General features: G+C 44.5%; 1 protein-coding gene across 2 annotated transcripts in view; it reads left to right on the top strand.

Annotated features, from left to right (window-relative positions):
- Positions 1-11588: 11588 nt before the first annotated feature.
- The window catches only part of METAP1 (methionyl aminopeptidase 1), a 62818-nt gene continuing 55542 nt past the window's right edge, over positions 11589-18864 (top strand). Inside the window, exons 1-2 of one of the 2 annotated variants that reach the window (XM_040966551.1) lie at positions 11589-11593; positions 13420-13549. In XM_040966551.1, the coding sequence (XP_040822485.1) occupies positions 13436-13549 (114 nt within the window). In that variant the 5' untranslated portion in view covers positions 11589-11593; positions 13420-13435. Of the gene's footprint in view, positions 11594-13380; positions 13550-18864 lie in introns of those variants that run through there. The other variant, XM_040966550.1, reaches the window with a different exon arrangement.

Consider the following 18864-nt stretch of genomic DNA (forward strand, 5'->3'; position numbering starts at 1 on the left):
GGTGGAGACTAAATATTTATAGGGCACAAAGTGATGTTAAGATTTATGAATACAATTTGTAATAATTAAATCAAGCTAACCAACAAAACTGTCACCTAAGCTGCTTATTCTGTCATTATGCGTGATGAGAACATTGCTATGCTTGGAGCCATCTTTAAATGTCCAACACACTATTATTGGCTATAATTATCACACTGTGCAAAATATCTAAAAAAGAACCTGACGCATCCTGAAAATCTAGAAAAGTGCTAATAAGGCTGAATTTTGGTCCATCCTATATTATATTTTTTAAACTTAGAAGTTCATAAAGCTGAGCCCTGCATGATAACCTACTGGTTAAAGTCCTTGCTTTCCATGCACCACGATCCCATATGGGCACCAGTTCATATCTCATCAGCCCCGCTTTCCATTCAGCTCAGTGCTTGTGGCTTTGGCGGGAAAGCAGTAAAGGATGGCCCAAGGTCTTGGGGACCCTGCATCCTCCTGGGAGACCCAGAAGAAGCTCCTGGCTCCTGGCTTTGAATGGGCTCAGCTCGGGCCATTGTGGCCACTGAGGGAATAAACCAGCAGGTGGTAGATCTTTCTCTCTGTCTCTCCTTCACTTTGTAAATCTGACTTACCAAAAAAAAAATTTTTTTTGTTTTCGTATTTTAAATTTGTTGTTTTCTATTTTGAATTTTATGGTACAATTCCATAGGGTCTGGGATTTCCCCATTCCCCCCAAATTCCCACATCTGACTGATTCTCCCCATATTGTTACAATAATATAGAAAATAATTTTTTTTTAAAAAGAGACGTTCATAAAACCTTTTAGCAGTTTCCTAGATATGACATTTTATTCCATTTGGTTATTCTTATCTAATTAGAATATTTTATTAATTTTTGGATAAGCTTAAGACTTTCTTTTGTTTTGGACTTTCTTCATCAATGAAAATTATTTTTCCATACTGCTACTGAATTTCCTTGATTACCAAGTCATATTTCCTTTTTATATTGATTTGTAATATTTTCTTCTTCTAGTCTAGGTAGCTGGTCTTTTCAGTTCTGGAGTTAGGAAACACACCATAAAATAGAATATTCCATACAACACATTTGTTATAGATGTGAGTGAACCCTCACAAATGAGAGGGGGCAAGGAGACGTTAACTGCACAGGGGATGGATCAGCTTTTGAATGCAGATGGTCTGATTTTTCCCCCTCTACTATTATGCTTTCCAGACTCTTTATTTTTTAACCAAAAGACTGTACTTTTTAAATTAATATTAGTATTAGTATCATGGCAGCTATAATCTTTTAAAAATTTTATTTTTCATGATGTTTACATAGTTGGTCAGGTTGGGAAGGGTCGAGGATCAGGGAAAATTGGGTGAGACCGTTATTTACACATTTTCTTTTTCTTCTTCCTGCACCTGGGGGAGGCGGGCACACAAGAGAGAAACCGCACCCAGCCTCCCCATCACCTCCGTCCACAGGAATGGAGAATAGTCACTGGATGTCATCCCAGGGTCCCCGCTGTAGAGTATTTTCTGAGGGTTCTGTTCAAGTGGTTTCAACAGTTCTGAGATGCTGTTGATACTGTCACTCCAAGGATGAGGAAATCCTTTCAAGGTCAATTGACACAGTCCACCTGCAAGTCTCCATTGGCCCAGAAAATTGTTGTCAAACTTAGCTGGGGTAATTGATCCATTTGTTCTGCCTTCCTTCCTCTGCAAACCAATGGGTGCTGCGGTCCAGCCCCGCCATGCCCAGCACACACTCGGCCCTCACATACACCAGGGGGAGCTGCAGCCCAGTCAGAGTGACTCCCAATAAGCCCCGTTATACTCTTACACAAGATAGAATTGGACTTCTCTTTTATTACTTATTTCTCATTATTTTTATCATCCTTTCCAATTTAAAACATGTTTATCCTTTTAATAATAAATTTGTAACAGTGTCTATAAGATAATCTCCTTATAACTATAACAGATGCTCAAGAGCTAGTATTCACTATTTCTTTTCAAAATTTTTTAAGGTTTTTTTTTTTTTTTTAATTAGAAAGCCAGATATACAGAGAGGAAGATCTTCCTTCTGATGATTCACTCCTCAAGTGACCTCAACAGCCAGAACTGAGCCTATCTGAAGCCAGGAGTCAGGAGTCTCTTCTGGGTCTCCCACGTGGGTGCAGGGTCCCAAGGCTTTGGACTGTTTTTTGTTGCTTTCCCAGGCCACAAGCAGTGAGCTGGATGGGAAGCACAGCTGCCGGGATTAGAACTGGCACCCATATGGAATCCCTAGGTGAGGATTTTAGCCAATAGTTTACTATGTAAGGCCTTCAAAATGGTTTTAAAAGCACTTTTTGGGGCAAGTATTTGGTGCAGTTGTTGAAATGCTGCTTGAAATGATCACATCCCATTTGGAAACGACTGTATTCAAGTTTCAGCTACTTCACTTCACACAGTTACTAGAGGCTGCAGACACTCAAGTGCCTGGGTCTCTGCCATTCACAAGGGGAAGCTGGATGCAATTTCTGGCTCCTGGCTTTGGTCCTGTTCAGTCCTAGCTGTTGTGTGCATTTGTGGAATAAGCCAGGGGATAGAAGACTTCTGTTTTTATGTCTGTACCTTTCAAGTAAAATGAAAGTAAACTAATAAAAATATTTTTGAAGAAATTACCATGAGGGGCCCGGTGCAATAGTTTAGCAGCTGAAATCCTTACACTGCATGCACTGCGATCTCATATGGGTGCTGGTATATATCCTGATGGCCCCACTTCCCATTCAGCTCCCTGCTTGTGGCCTGGGATAACAGCAGATGATGGCCCAAAAGCCTTGGGACCCTGAACCCATATGGAAGAAGTTCCTAGCTCCTGGCTTCAGATTCGCACAGTTCTAGCCTTTGTGGCCACTTGAGGAGTGAATCAGTGGACAGAATATGTTCCTTTCTGTGTATATCTGACTTTCTAATAAAATAAATAAATCTTTTAAAAAAAGATAAATGAGTATGTCATATCATAAGTATTGTAAGAGCCATGCATTTATGTGTAAGGCAAGTCTGGGAGTTTTTTCCTTCTGGTGATGATTTCATGTAAGCATTATAAATCAAGACCAACAGAAACTATTATCCACACAATTTAATCAAGGTATCTGGTAAAGTACATCTCAGCTCCATATAATTTAATAAGAACAAGCTTTCATTGCTCAGAATTGTAAACAGCCTGCTATATATATATATTTATTTATAATTTGTGTTGAACATAGGGCTGGAAACACAACTGAACCAGCAGTTGAACCACCAACATATGCATAAGCTGATCGGGTGACAGACTCTGCCAGACCCTGTACTGGCATGCACACACAGGAATCATGCTTGAGATCACCTCAGACGAAGTTTCTTTGAGGATCCCTCCAACTGAACTGCTAATCTCAGAACCCCAATCATGAAGAGAAGTGCAGGTTCCATGGTCTGACCATGTAGTGCATATGTCAAAGCTGAGCCTCCTCAGAGGTTCGGAAGGAACAGTGGACAGCATATCCAGGTGCACATGGAGGATTGGCAGTCCGTTGGAACCTGCAGAGGACACCTGGTGCCACAACAGGATGGAGGACAGAACAAATCGCTATCTACCCCAGCCACGTGTTGGCAGTGGAAATCTGGGCTAATGGAGACTCTGGGGTGGACTGTGTCAGCTAGTGAATTCTAGAGAGATTTCATCGTGTTTGCAATATCGAGATTGGCAGCAGTTCAGAACTGTTGGACTATCAAAACCACTTGAGCAGGACTCTCAGACCATACCCCACACTGGGGACCTGGGATGGGTGGAAGGCTGGGTGGGGCTTCTCCCTTTATTCTCCCATTTCCCCAAGTCTAGAAAATAATAATAATAATAATGTGGCAACAATGGTCTTACCCACTTTCCTGTAGCCCTTGACCCTTTGTGACCTAATCACCTATGTAAAGATTATCAAAATAAAAAAATAAAGTAAATGAAAAAAGAAAACTCAAAGTCAGCCCAACATTGTAGCCTCGTGGCTAAAACACTTACCTTGTGTGTAGCAGGACCCATATGAACACCGGTTTGTATCCCAGCTGCTTCACTTCCCTTCCAGCTTCCTGCCTGTGGCCTGGGAAAGCAGTAGAGGATGAACCAAAGCGTTTGGATCCTGTACCTGCATGGGAGACCTGGAAGAAGCTCCTGGCTCCTGGCTTTGGATAGGCTCAGCTCTGGGTGCTGTGGCCATTTGGAAAGTTAATCAATGAGTGGAAGATCTTTCTGTGTCTCTCCTTTTCTCTGTAAATATGACTTTCCAATAAAAATAAATCTTTTTTTTTAAAGAAAATTCAGGGCCTGGCACTGTGGCCTAGTGGCTAAAATTTTTGTGCCAGGACCCCATATGGGCGCCAGTTCTAATCCCGGCAGCCCCACTTCCCATCCAGCTCCCTACTTGTGGCCTGGGAAAGCAGTCAAGGACATCTTTCTCCTGCAGTGGCAGACTCTCCTTGTCAAGGAGCTGCCCTTCTCAGCCTGCTCAGAAATATGGCATTCCAGCCTAGGCTGCTTCTCAGCAGAGATATGCCCCACTCTGTGCTGGAGTGCTGATGTCCATTTCCAGGGCAACCATCTCCGCCTCTGCAGGCAGAGTACCAGAGCCTGAGCAGGATGAAAAGGAAACCCCACAGTTGTGGGTGTCAGAGCCTGGCTGAAGCAAGGATGTTGTCAGGCTGCTGTCCAGTCTTAGCACCAATCTGCCTTTTCAGATGAACCCCTGCATACGCTGCTTATGCTCTCCCAACTCCTGCACGCATTGTTCCACATCACTCTTGATATCTGATGCTTTTACTCCGGTGTGCACCATTCCCTTACCTTGCCACAGTTAAGGATTGAGACTTTCTTGAAAAAATAACTAAGCAGAAGGACTTACTCTTTTAGATATCAATACTAATTATAGGACCTGACACGATAGCGTAGTGGTTAAAGTCCTCGTCTTGCATGCACCGGGATCCCATATGGGCACCAATTCTAATCCTGTCAGCCCTGTTTCCCATCCAGCTCCCTGCTTGTGGCCTGGGAAAGCAGTTGAAGACGGCCAAAGCCTTGAGAACCTGCACCCGTGTGGAAGACCTGGAAGAGGCTCCTGGCTCCTAGCTTCGGATTGGCGCAGCACCAGCCATTGCTGTCACTTGGGGAGTGAATCATCAGATCGAAGATCCTCCTCTCCGACTCTCCTCCTCTCTGTATATCTGCCTTTCCAATAAAAATAAATCTTTAAAAACAAAACAAAACAAAACAAAAACACTTATTATAGAGCCATTGAAATTAAGGCATCAAGGTTAGCCAAATAGACTAGCACAGCATGTCAAGACAAAAATCCACTGACAGGTGGACACTTGGTAGAATGCAAAGAGGGCAGGCCTAGCAGAGAGAGAGTGGTTTTCACTAATGGAGTTTTCCATCCTCTTCCAGAAATTACTTTCTTTCCAGGTCATAATGATAATCTCCAGTGCTATTATCTAGAACTATGTTATCGCTATCTTTCATATTTATAGCTAGAATGCTCTCCAAATTGCTATGTGCTTGTTTATATACAGGTTAAGAAAAACAAAATAGTTGTGATCCCTACATATACATCTTAGAGTAGGAGCTATCATTGTCGTGTAATTAGATAAGCTACTGCTCATAATGCCAGAATCCCTTGTTGGAGTGTGGGTTCAAGTCCTGGATGTTCTGCTTCCAATCCAGATTCCTGCTAATGTGTCCAGGAAGGTAATGGGAGAAGGTACAAGTGCTTGGACTATTTTACCCACATGAGAAACTAGGGTGAAGTTTCCGGCTCCTGGCTTTGGCTTGGCCTGGACCTAGCTGCTTTGATCATTTGGAGAGTAAATCACCGAATGAATCTCCTGTCTCTTCCTTTCTGTCCCCTGTTCTTTTAAATAAATAAATCTTCAAACAAAGTCTCATGCTTCTCCCATGGTTGATTATTTCCTGTGCTGTGTTCCATGAGAGGTTGGAGTTGAAGCCACAGGTAGGTGCCTGTGAAGAAGGCTGAGGGGAAGATGGGGCAAGTGCTTGGCATGACTCCTGTTGCTTCAGAATGGACTAGAAAACATTGAATCACGTGACTGACGGCTCCACATGACAAACTATTCATGTGTAATTTTGGAAGCAGGGTTTTTGGCTCTGTGTCCTAAGGAAGGAAGGTTGGCAAGTAGACAAGTCTAGTCTACAGTGTTATTAGAAAGTGGGTTGAGTATGGGGTAATCCCAATCTATTCAAGCCTTGCTCCCAGGTAGATGGACTCTTGAGAAGCACTAAGTTGTCAATGGGCCTTCAGAGCAAACACAGTGAAAAACTTTAATCATTTTCAGTGATGCAAGTTAATTTTAAAGCCCTATTGAGAAGGAAATAAAAAAAAATCAAACGGATATTAAACTGTCATTTGGATGTGTCTACTTCATTCATTTATTGGTGACTTTATTCCACAAATATTTTTTTGGATTGCTGAAGCAAAGACTGGTAAGATTATTGACAAGTCAAGATTTTTAATCCTGAGGTCATAACTGAACCACATTTTCTATCATCCCATGGAATAAGTTACAGCCAGTGAATGAATTGTGGCCAAAAGACCAGATAGAGTGAAGTTCAACACTCCCACGTTTGATCTGTAAAATCTTGATGTAGGATCCTCCGCATACAGACGCCAAGAACTTTAGTGGCAGCAGAGCCACCGGGTGGATCTGAGGTCTTTAACTGCTACGGCAGTGCTTCCCTGGTTGACCTATAGCTGACTCTGACACAATAAAGGAATAAAAATTGATTTTTCCTGGGAGTTTGGGGATTGTTGGTTTCAGCAGTTTTGTTTGATCAGTACAAATGTAATGTGCATTTGGTTTCAGTGCCCCTTTCATGCAGGAGCCATAACAAAGAGCACAAACAAAACAAAACAAAAAGCCCTACCATCACCCCAGGTAAAAAACAAGAGCAAGTTTCTGCTCATAGAAGAGGAGTTAGCAATTGGCAGTGGTAGCTTATGTTTATATGGTAGTTTAGAGTTATACTAGGTGCTTTCCCAGGGACCAAGCCAGTTGATCTTGAGAAAATAAAAGCTCTGAGATATTAGGTATTTTGCACAAAACAAGAAGTAAGAAATAGACACTTGTGTCAGAGTTTTCTGACTGCTAACTTGTTTTTTACTACTGAAATAAGATGTCTCTACAGTGTTTGAGATATGTCAGAGCAAGAAAAGCAATATCTATTGTCAGAAACCTACATTACTCACTTTTAAAAAAGATGTATGTATTTATATCTGAAAGGAAGGTTTACAGAGAGAAGGAAGGTGGGGAGAGAGAGAGAGAATGTCCATCCACAGGTTCACTCCGTAAAAAAGCTGCAATGGCTGGAGCTCAGTCAATCTGCAACCAAGAGCCTCGTCCAGGGTCTCCTTCATGGATTCAGGGGCTCAAGGACTTGAGCCATTCTCTGCTATTTTCTCAGGGTTTAATCAGGGAGTTGGATGGGAAACAGAGCAGGGTACTACAACTGGTGTCCATATTGGGATGCTGATGCTACACCTCAGAGGATTAGTTTACAGAGCCACTGCAACAATCCCCAGTTACTCATTTTTAAAAATATTACACAGAAAAAAAGCTTTATGGTGGGCCAGTGTAATGGCTCAATTGGCTAATCTTCCTTCTGCAAGTGCCAGCTCCCAATGGGTGTCAGTTCTAGTACCGGCTACTCCACATCCCATACAGCTCCCTGTTGTGGCTGGGAAAGTGGCGGAGGACATGCCAAGACCCTGGGCCTGTGCACCCACCTGGGAACTCTGGAAGATGCCCTGGCCACGAACTCCATCCAGATCTTCCACACAGGTGGCAGAGACTGAAATGTTTGAGCCAGGACTTGCTGCTTTCCAGGTGCATTACCAGGAAACTGGATTGGAACTGGATTCCAATATGGGATATAGGTGTCCAGGCAGTGGCTTAACCCACTGCATTACGAACTCCAACCCTGAAGCTAGATCTTAAATAAACTAATTTTATCAGCAACTCAAATAAGGAAAAGCAGTCCAGGCAGAGAAATAGAAAGTAAAGGGACACGAAAAATGAAATAGCAGTGTGCGTTCGTGAAACCAGAAGTGGTTTGCTAGTTTTAGAGGTCATGGCCTAGGCATGAAGAATAGTGAGGGCTGAGGCTGATAAGCTAAGCAAGAAGTATGCATACACAAGAAGCCTGGTCTGGTTTTGATCCTACAGGAATACACATCCAGGAAAGATTCTTAAAACTTTATTTTGAAAGAATTCTAAGCTAATGGGGAAAGTTGCAAGAATTGCAAAAAAGAGCTCTAGCAAACCTGATTTTCCCAATTGTTAGCATTCTTTTAGAAAATGTTACTTATCTGAAAAGACATGACTGGGAGAGAGAAAACAAGCAAATGATTGCCATCACAGTATATGTGATTATGATGGCCAGCAATGAGCTGTGATTGAAGCTAAAAGCCAGGAATATACTCTAGGTCTCCCATATGGGTGGTTTAGACCATTACCGCTACTTTCCAGGGTCTGCATTGGCAAGAAGCTAGAATTAGGAGCTGCAGGGGACTCGCATGGTAGCCTAGTGGCTAAAGTCTTAGCCTTATATGTGCTGGGATTCCATGTGGGCACTAGTTCATGTCCTGGCTGCCCTACTTCCCATCCAACTCCCTGCTTGTGGCCTGGAAAGCAGTCAAGGATGGCCCAAAGCTTTGGGATCCTGCAACCGTGTGAAAGACCTGGAAGAGGCTCCTTGTTCCTGGCTTTGGATCAGCTCCAGCCATGGCAGCATCTTGGGGAGTGAATCATTGGAGGGAAGATCTTCCTCTCTGTCTCTCCTCTTCTCTGTATATCTGACTTTGCAATAAAAAATAAAATAAATCTTAAAAAAAAAATAAAAGAATTAGGAACTGGGGTAAGGAATTGAATCCAGGTGCTCCGATATGGGATTACGATATTTTTCTAACTGCCAGGCTAAAGGCTTCCTCCCCTTAATTATTAGTATTCTATTAAATTTATCTTGTTCATTTTGTCTCTTCCTTGTTACAGAAAAGACCACCAGAGAGTTAACAGCTGCTTACAGAAAAGGAAGAACCTCATTTCTCCGGAGGGCATTAGTCTAGATGAGTCCAAAATGGCTAAGCCCTGACCGCCTTCCCCTCAGTTTTTATAGGGAAAGAGAAGGAAGCAAGCAGGAAGTACAGAAGCAAATACAAGGCAGTTAGCCTCAGACTGTTAGTTTCATTCCATATTTGGTCTTAGCTGAGTTACAGTAAACTGAAGATTCCCAGAACCTTCTAATCTCCCTGTGACTTCTGTTTGGGCTTGCTCTTTTTTTTTTTAATTCTTTTTTTTTAAAAAAAAGATCTATTTTGTTTTTATTGCAAAGTCAGATATACAGAGAGGAAGATCTTCTGTCTGATGGTTCACTCCCCAAGTGACTGCAACAGCCAGAGCTGCGCCAATTCAGTCAGGAACCAGTAGTCTCTTCTGGGTCTCCCTTGCAGGTGCAGGGTCCCAAGGCTTTCGGCCGTCCTCTACTGATTTCCCAGGCCACAAGCAGGGAGCTGGATGAAAAGTGAAACTGTTGGGATTAGAACCGGCACCCATATGGGATCCCTGTGCGTTCAAGGCAAGGACTTTCGCCACTAGGCCATGGCGCCAGGCCCTGGGCTTGCTTTTTGCCTCATCCTCTCCTATCACTTCCACAATCCCTTGTGAACCATCCATTCCATGCAGTGGAATTACTTGATACTCTCGCATTACCAGCTATAATCTGACTGTCTCAACCAAAGATTGAATGAAGTTAATCAGGAGGTTTGTAATTTGAGGTCTGAACAGGAAGCCAAGCTAAGGGTGTTTGCTACCTAGGGACCCTAGATGGTTCAAGTTGCTCCCTATCCCAAGGAGGCCTGATAATTTCTTGCTTGTATTTTTTCTAGCAATTTTTTTTTTCATTTTCTCTTATTTCCCCTGAGTGGTTTTCACAGAAGCAACATTCCTTGCTGAGGAACACACAGTTCCCCCTTTTCCGCAGTCAGGAGGGCTAGCAACACTAGCTAATGAGTATATTTGGTACCATGATACTCCCAGGTGTTTCCGGACCATGGGCAAGTAATCTTTATTTTGTATGGTTAGCCAGGTGTGCTGTACTTGTGGTACTACTACGGCCATAGCTCCTATGGCTGTCATAGTAGCCATCATAGCCCCAAGTAGCAAGAGAAGGAAAATAGACCATTTTTGACAGGGTTGCATCTTGAGCCCTGCCTGATCTCTGGGTGAGATATCTAAATCTGGAGCTAGGAAGACCACCAGATAGTTGGAGTTTCCAGGAACGGAGGCCTAAATTCTATGCTAGTCTCTCCCAGTCTTCCTGGATGTCACCCAAGTTACAAAGTTAACTTTCTCCTTGCTTTCCAGTGTTCCAATTTCTCTTGTCCTGGTGCGTTTTGCTATATCTTCAAGTCAACTAATTTTCCATCCTGTATGGAAAATGGACCACATTTCCTCAAAAATTACTTATGTAGAAATATAGCAAAGTATATAAAGAATAGTAGACAGTGAAAACCCTTTTATGCAGTAATTCTACTTTGGAAAACATATCTTAAGTGACGTAATCTATCCAGTTAGGATGCCTGGGTCCCATATGGGAATATGTGGGTTCAATGCCTGTTTGCTGTCCCTTTCCATTGGCAGATGTTGGGGGTCAGCAGTGATGGCTCAAATAAAGCTAGTTTCATTTACCGGCTCTAGCTTCTCTTCCAGTCAGTGCAGGCATTTGGGGATGAGTCAGTAAATGACTTTCTTGCTTAAGAAAGTATATATACACACACATACATATCCATACCCATACACATGCTATATATACATATACACTTAATGATTATATGCTAAATTCTAGCCAAGAAAATACCCGATTACTTATAATATATGATTTAAAATAATCTAAATGTCTATTATTAATGCATCTAGTTAGCTATATTATCTATGCAACAGAACATCATGTATAAATGAAAATTATATGACAAAAGACCAACCAGCACTAAGATGTAGATGGTAAAGCCACTGCTTATGAAGTTAGTATTCCACACGGGTGCTGAGCAGGGGCACATCTGCTCTACTTCCAATCCAGCTCCCTGTTAATGGCCTGAGAAAAGTACTGGAGGCTGGTGCAAGCATTTGGGTCCCTGCCAATGACATGGGAGACTGGATGAAGCTCCTAGCTGAGGCCTGGTCCATCCAGGGAGTAAACCAGTGGATGAAAGTCCCAACTCTTTCAAATAAATAAATATCTTTTAAAAAAATATATCGTGATGGGATACAGCCATTGATGGCTTGCAACTGCTTGTCAGGTTAATTGACGGTGAACAGGGCGCAGAAACAGTGCATCCTTCCTAACTCCTCTCTGCCATTCAAGTTCATTGAAGGCATGAAAAGCATGCCCTGCTCCTCCAGCCTTCCACCATTCAGAACAATTGAGGGAAAGGAAATGACTCCAGAGGCTGTGCTCACCTGGCCCCTCCTACCTCCTACTGTACTAGGTTAAGGTTAATTAAGCTCTGGTAACTACTATCCTGCCTCCTGTACAAGGAAACTTTGTATTGCGTGACTCTCAATCTGATTGGAAGATGAGCGCTTAAAGTCCCTCCCCCCGGACTTTCCACACCCCTTGCATTGGCTCCTGGAATGTAGTCGGATCTGCTGTCACCAAGCTTGGGCAATAAAGACTCCTAATATCCTGCACTTGGGTCCAGTGTGATCTCTCTTACACTCCACAACTATATATATATATATATATATACATATATATGAAATGTTTTACAGAGAGGACAGAGAGAAATATCTTCTGTCCATTGGTTCACTCAAGTGATCGCAATGTTTGCAACTGAGCTGATCCAAAGCCAGGAGCCAGGAGCTTCTTCCAGGCTTTAGGCTAGCCCCTATTGCTTTCCCAGGCAACAAGCAGGGAGTTGGATGGGAAGTGGAGCAGCCAGGACATGAACACATTGAGTTCAAGGTGAGGATTTAGCCACTGAGGCATTGATCACGCTCGGCCCACAAGTAAATCTTTAAAGTTGAAGTGTTCAGCTCCCAGTGTGGCAGACATTTGGAGAGTTGACTAGCAGATTGAAAACCCCTCTGGGTCTCCTGTCACTCTGCCTTTCAATATGGGTATGGTCAGTTTTTTATTTAAAAATTCTGTATGTGTATATATATGTGCATAAATCACATATACATACCTAGGTAGTTGATTTTCCCTTCCACTAATTTTATTACATTTTCATTCATATTACTTAACAAAAATGAACTAGCTTTCCTGGTCTATCAAATATAGAAACAAATTAAAAATAACTCGATAACAAACACAACATTTGTTGAGGACTAATAAACTTAGGTTTTTCTCTTCCTTAACCACAGATCAGAAGTTAAACAGCAAATATGGGAGGTAGTTCAGATGCTGGAGAGAACAGATTTTCGTCGGAGCTGTAAAGATTCCTTCAAGGACACATTTCATGATTAACACAATTCCCCCTTAGCTACCGCTTACAACAATCAACTGACATAATAAAAAAAATTATATTGATTATATGGCAGTTGTATTACTCTAGACTGTGAATAGCAGAGGTGCAGGGGGAAAAAGTGGGGCACAGGGGAGGACAGATGCCAATTCCAGCTCTCCGCCCCTGTGACAGCTCTCCGCCCCTGTGACAGCTCTCCGGCTGTTCTGTGAATGAGGAGTGAATCTGAGACCTCAGAACAAAAACTACTCTCGAGAAACAAAACTTTAAAAAGGACACTATTTTCCAAGGCGGCCTGCACGCCAACGTGCGGGGTCTTCCCAGCAGGGACAACTGTGAACCCGTCTGTCTAACCAGGCAATCTCACCGACCCTATTCGGCTTTCCCCAACCCGCGCGCAGGTGACGCCGCTGCCCGCAGGGAGCCCGGGCGCCACCCCTCCGGGCGGGGTTTCAGCAGTGGGGCGGGGCTCCCGGGCAGGGGGCGGGCGCTGAGCACGGGCGGGTCGGGGCTCCGGGGCAGGGGGCGGGGCTCCTGGGCAGGGGGCGGAGCTCCCGGGCCGAGGGAGGGTGCTGCGCAGGGCGTGGGCGGGGTTTCAGGGACGGGGCGGGGCTCGCTCCGGGGCAGGGGGCGGGCACTGTGCACGGCGGGGGCGGGGTTTCAGCGACGGGGCGGGGCTCCGGGGCAGGGGGCGGGCGCTGCGCGCGGGCGGGGGCGGAGCGCGCTGCGAGGCCCAGGCCGCCCAGCGCTCCTCCCGCTTCCGCGCCCAGGCCCGTGGCGCGCCGAGCTCCTCCCCCGGCCCGGTCTCTCTCTCTCCCGTCGCCTCCGCTCGCGGCCGTTCCTCCCTGCCCCCCACCCAGCTCCTCTTCCTCGGTGAGGCGCTCCTCCAGCAGGCAGGCAGGCAGCATGGCGGCCGTGGAGGCGCGCGTGTGCGAGACGGACGGCTGCAGCAGCGAGGCCAAGCTCCAGTGTCCCACCTGCATCAAGCTGGGTATCCAGGGCTCGTACTTCTGCTCGCAGGTAGACGTCCGCTCCCCCGCGCCGCTGCCGGGCCCCCTCCTTGCTGCCCCGGAGCCCTTCCTTGCCCGTGTGCCCTCGCGGCCGCCGGGACGCGCTCCTTCTCTTCCTCGCACCGCGGTTCCTAGTGCCCCGGTCCCCGGCGTGGTCGTCCCTCGGGCCTCCGGGGGTCCCGGGGCGTCGGGGGTCCCGGGCGGGGGCGGGGGCGCGGTCGTCCGCGGCCACGTGAGCCGGGGGCGGAAGTGGATTTGTCCCGGGGCTCCCGGCCGCCCTGAGGGCGCCGCGTTCGGGGCCGGTGCTCGCGGCTCCCATCCTCCTAGGGGACGGAGGAGGCCAGGTGTGTGGGCTCCCCCGGGGCAGGTAGGGACGCGAGGGATGCGCCGCTGCGGGGCCAGCTCCCGGCCGGGCGGTGATCGGGGGCGCGGGGGCTTCGGGGCCGGCCGGTCCTTCGGGTCTCAGCTGGGGCTGGGGTGTCGCAAGGGGCCCGCTGGGCGTCGTGGTTTGGGCCCCTTGTGCAGGGCTGAGAGGAGCAACGTTCCCTCCAGCCTTACTTCTTTGTGTTTTACTACCGCACTTTGACACTTGAGCAACTTTGGGGTCGGGGGATGCAGAAGGGTCTGTGTCATGCTTAGGCGTCCGGAATTGTTAAGTGAGGAAACCCTCAGTTAACGGCATGAGTCATCTCTGAATTTCCCACCGGAGTTCACCTTCGAGGGTTCTGCGCCTGGCTCTAATGCTGGTCGTGTTCAGTGTGCCGAGAAGCACACCCCGGGTTGAATGGGGTTTGGGGGAGAAGCGTGTGCTCCTGTTTGTGTTTCCCTGCCGGTGTCCCCGCCGACTTTGGAGCCTGAATAGTCTGACTCTCTGGGGAAGAGCCCAGGTTGGTTAGGATTCCAGTGTTGGGCTGGTGGTGTGTGGGGACACCAGGTTGGGGTGGAGGGGGCACCTGGCGGTGGTCCTGCCCTTCCCCAACACATGCGGTCTTGATTTAGCCAAGTAACTTCCATGTTACCCTACTCCAGAGGAAGGTGAAGACAGTTTAACTTGTACTTGAGAGTGTTTTTGAGGCCCAGAAGATCCATTGAACCTGAAACACTGGCACAGTGTGAGCCTTTTTTTTTTTTTTTTTAATTTTTAAAAGGGATGCCAGCACAGCTCTATGCTGCCAGCCGTAAAATGTAAATGTGTGGAATGAAAACAAATCTATTAAGACAGTCAATACAGATAAGACAGTCAATACAGATAAGTATTTTCAATACTTGCAGATAGAGCATTGTAGAACATGTTAGCTGTCACAGGTCTTGGTTTAGATAGGGTATGATCCTTGACTTTGATAATATCATTTGGAAAAAGTTGTACATGTAGTGCTTTGTCTAAAAATAGCATTGGAGCTAGTTAACAAGCCAAACCTTGGGTCGGTCTTGATTCTTTAAATGTTCTTATTCTAGTTTATTGAAATCCATGTGGGATCTGGACTTAAGCAATACTTTGTTTTTGAAAATTCCGTCTCTTAGGCGGCTAATAGTTTACAATATTTATAATTAGGTGACGTTTTCTAAGGCTGAATGAATTAATATGTACTGACAGCTGGTTGTAAAGATTTCAGCAAGGTAATATGAAATCATGTTCATCAAACGTGGGTAAAATTCAGGAGAGAATTAATTCACTGGGGTTTGTGGAGAAATTCCTGTCAGGTTTAAATAGTGTGGTAAGATGGGAGTGTTCCATATTGGATATGCAGGATTTTTCTGTTGCCACGGTTAAACTTGAAGTCAGACATTTCCAGAGTGGTCTTACAGCTGTCTTTCTCTTCATTCCAATTTCCACCTCCTAACAGTGCGTTTAAAACTTCTTTTTTAATTTTTAAATTTTTTCAGTTATTTTTTTTCCCATTAACAATTCTTTTATCTTCCTTTTATTTATTTGAAAGATGTCTTATCCACTGGTTGTTTCACCAGATGCTGGGTCAGACTGAGCCTGGAATTCAAGGCCAGGGGCTGGGAATTTAATCCAGGGTGTCCAGGTGGGTGGCAGGCACCCAGCTGCTTGGGCCAGCACCTGTCACCTCCTGGGGTGTGCATTAGCAGGAAACTGGAATCAACCTTAGGTACTCTGATAGGAGATGTGGTGTCTCAAGTGGTGTCTTAACTGCCATGGAGTTCCCAGTGCCTTCAGGATTCTAGCCCCCAAATCAGAATACTCTTCTCTGTCAAACCTTCCTTTCCTTTAGTAGAGGCTGTGTTTATGTTCTTACCCAAAATATTATGTGTCTTCTGAATTGGCTGCTCTTCTTGCAACCCAGCTTGCAATCTTGACCAGGTCTGTAACTTTTTGTAAGCATGTTCCTGTTAGCAGAGATGACTCATCCTGTAAGGAAATCTGTAACAAAACTGGTTTTTCTTTGCTACTTCTCTGATAATTTCCTAACTGGAGTGTCCTTCATGGTCCCCTGGCTTCTGTGGTCCCTACCTAGCTTGCCTTTGGGAATAGCCTACAGCATTTTTGGAGGCCTTTTCAAAGCAGAAGTAATTCTTCCAGTTACTCTGTCATATCACGTTGTATATTTCCTTTGTAACATTTTATACAACATGTAATTATCATATTTGTTGGAAAACAAAAATACCGGAATGGTTGGCCTTCTTGGTTAAGAAGCCTGCGTTCTGTGTTAGAGGCTGGTTTTGACTACAGGCTCCATCCCCTTTACCAACACACTAAGAGTATTGCAGTAAGCAGGTGACTGAGTAGGCAGGTCCCTCTGTCCCGTGAAGGAGACTTGGCTGGGCTTTCTGACTCCTGACTGGTGACTTTGTCTGGGAACCAGTGGGCAGCTGCAGGGTGAAAAAGTAGAAGGGAGCTCTCTTTATTATCCCTATCTCTTGAATTAAAACAAAGTGAACTTCTAGTCCGGAGATGAGTTTCACCCATAAGCTATCTTATTCATTGCACTATCATTTCACAGTACAATGCTTCGTCTGCACAATTTAGCCAGGAATTGTTTCACTCAATGGATAAATGTATCAGAAGGCAGAATAAAGAGATAGACGCCTTATTTGACTCTCAGCTGCTGTTTACCAGCTCTGTGACTTTGGATAAATAGTCTTTTTTTTTTTTAATGGATCCAATTAGTAGTGCTTATCTTGTTTGATTAAAGACCAATTGTTCAGATGTAAAGACTTTAGCCCATTAAGCATTAAATGTTAGCTGTTTTGATTGTTTATGCCATATTTTGTGTTTAAGAAAGTAGAGATATTTTTATAAGATGTTGTTATCATTTAAAGGAGTAGAAACTGTTTACTTACACATTAAACTTTCCAAAAGTTCCTAGTGTTTTTGTTGTATTTCTTGGTAGAAGTCGTCATTCTTACTAGCAGTTGGTGTATGTCTTGTCCCTTCAACTCTGTGTAAGAGTATTTTGAGGATAGAGGCTTTGCCTTGCACAGAGCACTCAATCCATGGGCCTGCTTTGGAAAGTAGATTCTGCATTTAGCATTTTTTTTTTTAGACTTATTTTTATGTGAAAGGCAGATTTATAGAGAGAAAGAGAGACACAGAAGATTTTGCATCCCCAGATGACCACAGTGGTAAGAGCTGACCTGATCCAAAGCTGGGAGTCAGATCTCCTATGCTGGTGCAGGATTCCAAGGACTTGGGCCATCTTCTACTGCTTTCCCAGGCCATAAGCAGAGATCTGGATGGGGAAATGGAACAGCCAGGATGTGACCTGATGCCTGTATGGGATGCTGGTGCCTTTGGGTAGAGGATTAGCTTGTTGAGCCACGATGCCAGGTATTAGCATCCTTTATAAAGGCCGAATGGTGCACTATGTTGTGGATGATGTACTGTTTATTCACCTATGGTTGAGTTTAAAATTTTCCCCTCTTTTTAAAGCTGCTTAATTTAATGAATAGCATAAGCAGTTGCTGTCTTGTTCTGAGTTAAAGGATCAGTTGGGAAGAATTTTGAGTGATGTCTAATTATTTGTTTATGAGACAAGAGAACTTAGAAGGTGGCGAATGTAGCATGAATTAGAGTCTGAGTTTGGGGTCAGACTTCAGTTTAAATCTCTGCTGCTGTGTCCTTGAGTTCTTGTCATTTTCTGATTTGTACAAGAGGGCTACAGGAGCGTCCTCTTCATGGCACCTAGGGGAAGGTGATTTTCAGGGCATGCAGGGGTTGGCATGATGGCTCATCTCCAGCCATTGTGTCCATTCTGGAGCGTGAGCCATCAGATGAAAATTGCTTCTGTCTCTCCTCTCTGTAAATTTGCCTTAGTGATAAAAAATAAATCTCTCTCTTAATACAAAGCGGTATGCAAAGTGCTTTACAGTGTTCACTACCTAGTTTATTATGTATAAAGCTTTTTAAAATCAGTTACAAAAAAAGCTTTAAGAAATTTAGAAAGTATTGTTTATGAACAAGTTGGACAGATTATTACGGTAGATGGTTTCAAAGAAGCGGTGGCAGGTAAGATGAGTATCTGAATGTTGTAGGTTCAAGTTGGAAACAGGACGGGATTGCCTTTCTGACTTGTAGCAGTGCCTGAACTACAGCCTGCCCTCCGTGATTGCTTCTCATTCAGTGACAAAATTCCCAGGAGTGCAGAGGTTGCTTTTGGAATTTCTCTTCACCATCAATGGAGAAAGCACCACATTCTAATTCTACTTTTTACTTATAGGGGTTTTCTTTAAATTCCTCAAGCTTCGGACTACTGTAAGATAATTGCTGTATTTTGAGTACAACTGTTGCAGCTTATAAGCAAAAGGCATAGGTATATGTGAGCGAGTGTGTGTGTTTAAAGATTAATTTATTTGTATTTGAAGGTAGATTTTAACAGAGAGAGAGAGAAAGGTCTTTCATCCACTGATTCATTCCATTAGTGGGTGCAATAGCCAGAGCCAAGTTGATTCAAAGCTGGCGACCAGGAGGTTCTTCTGGGTTTCTCACATGGGTACAGGGGCCCAAGGCCTTGAGCCTTCCTCCACTGCTTTCCCAGGCCACAGGTAGATAGTTGGATTGTAAGGAGAGCAGCTGGGACGTGACCGGGCCTAATATGGGATGCCAGTGCCACAGGGTAGAGATTAGCAAGCTGCACCACCAAGCTTTTGTCACTGATGTGTTTTTGAAACAATTTCTCTGTCTAATGTAGAAAACTGGAAAATGCAGGTTTAGTTATGCAGAGATAAATTCCTTGACACTTTTGCTGTCTATTGTTACATTCAGAAATTTGTGTGTATGTTTATATTAAAATGTCATCATATCTTAAGATATATAATCTTAGGGAATTGTCCCAACTATATGTCTTTTTTTTAAAGATTTAT

This window comes from Ochotona curzoniae, unplaced genomic scaffold (assembly GCF_017591425.1).
Source record: "Ochotona curzoniae isolate NIBS_2020 unplaced genomic scaffold, NIBS_Ocur_1.0 scaffold_4506, whole genome shotgun sequence".
In the NCBI taxonomy this organism is placed as follows: domain Eukaryota; kingdom Metazoa; phylum Chordata; class Mammalia; order Lagomorpha; family Ochotonidae; genus Ochotona; species Ochotona curzoniae.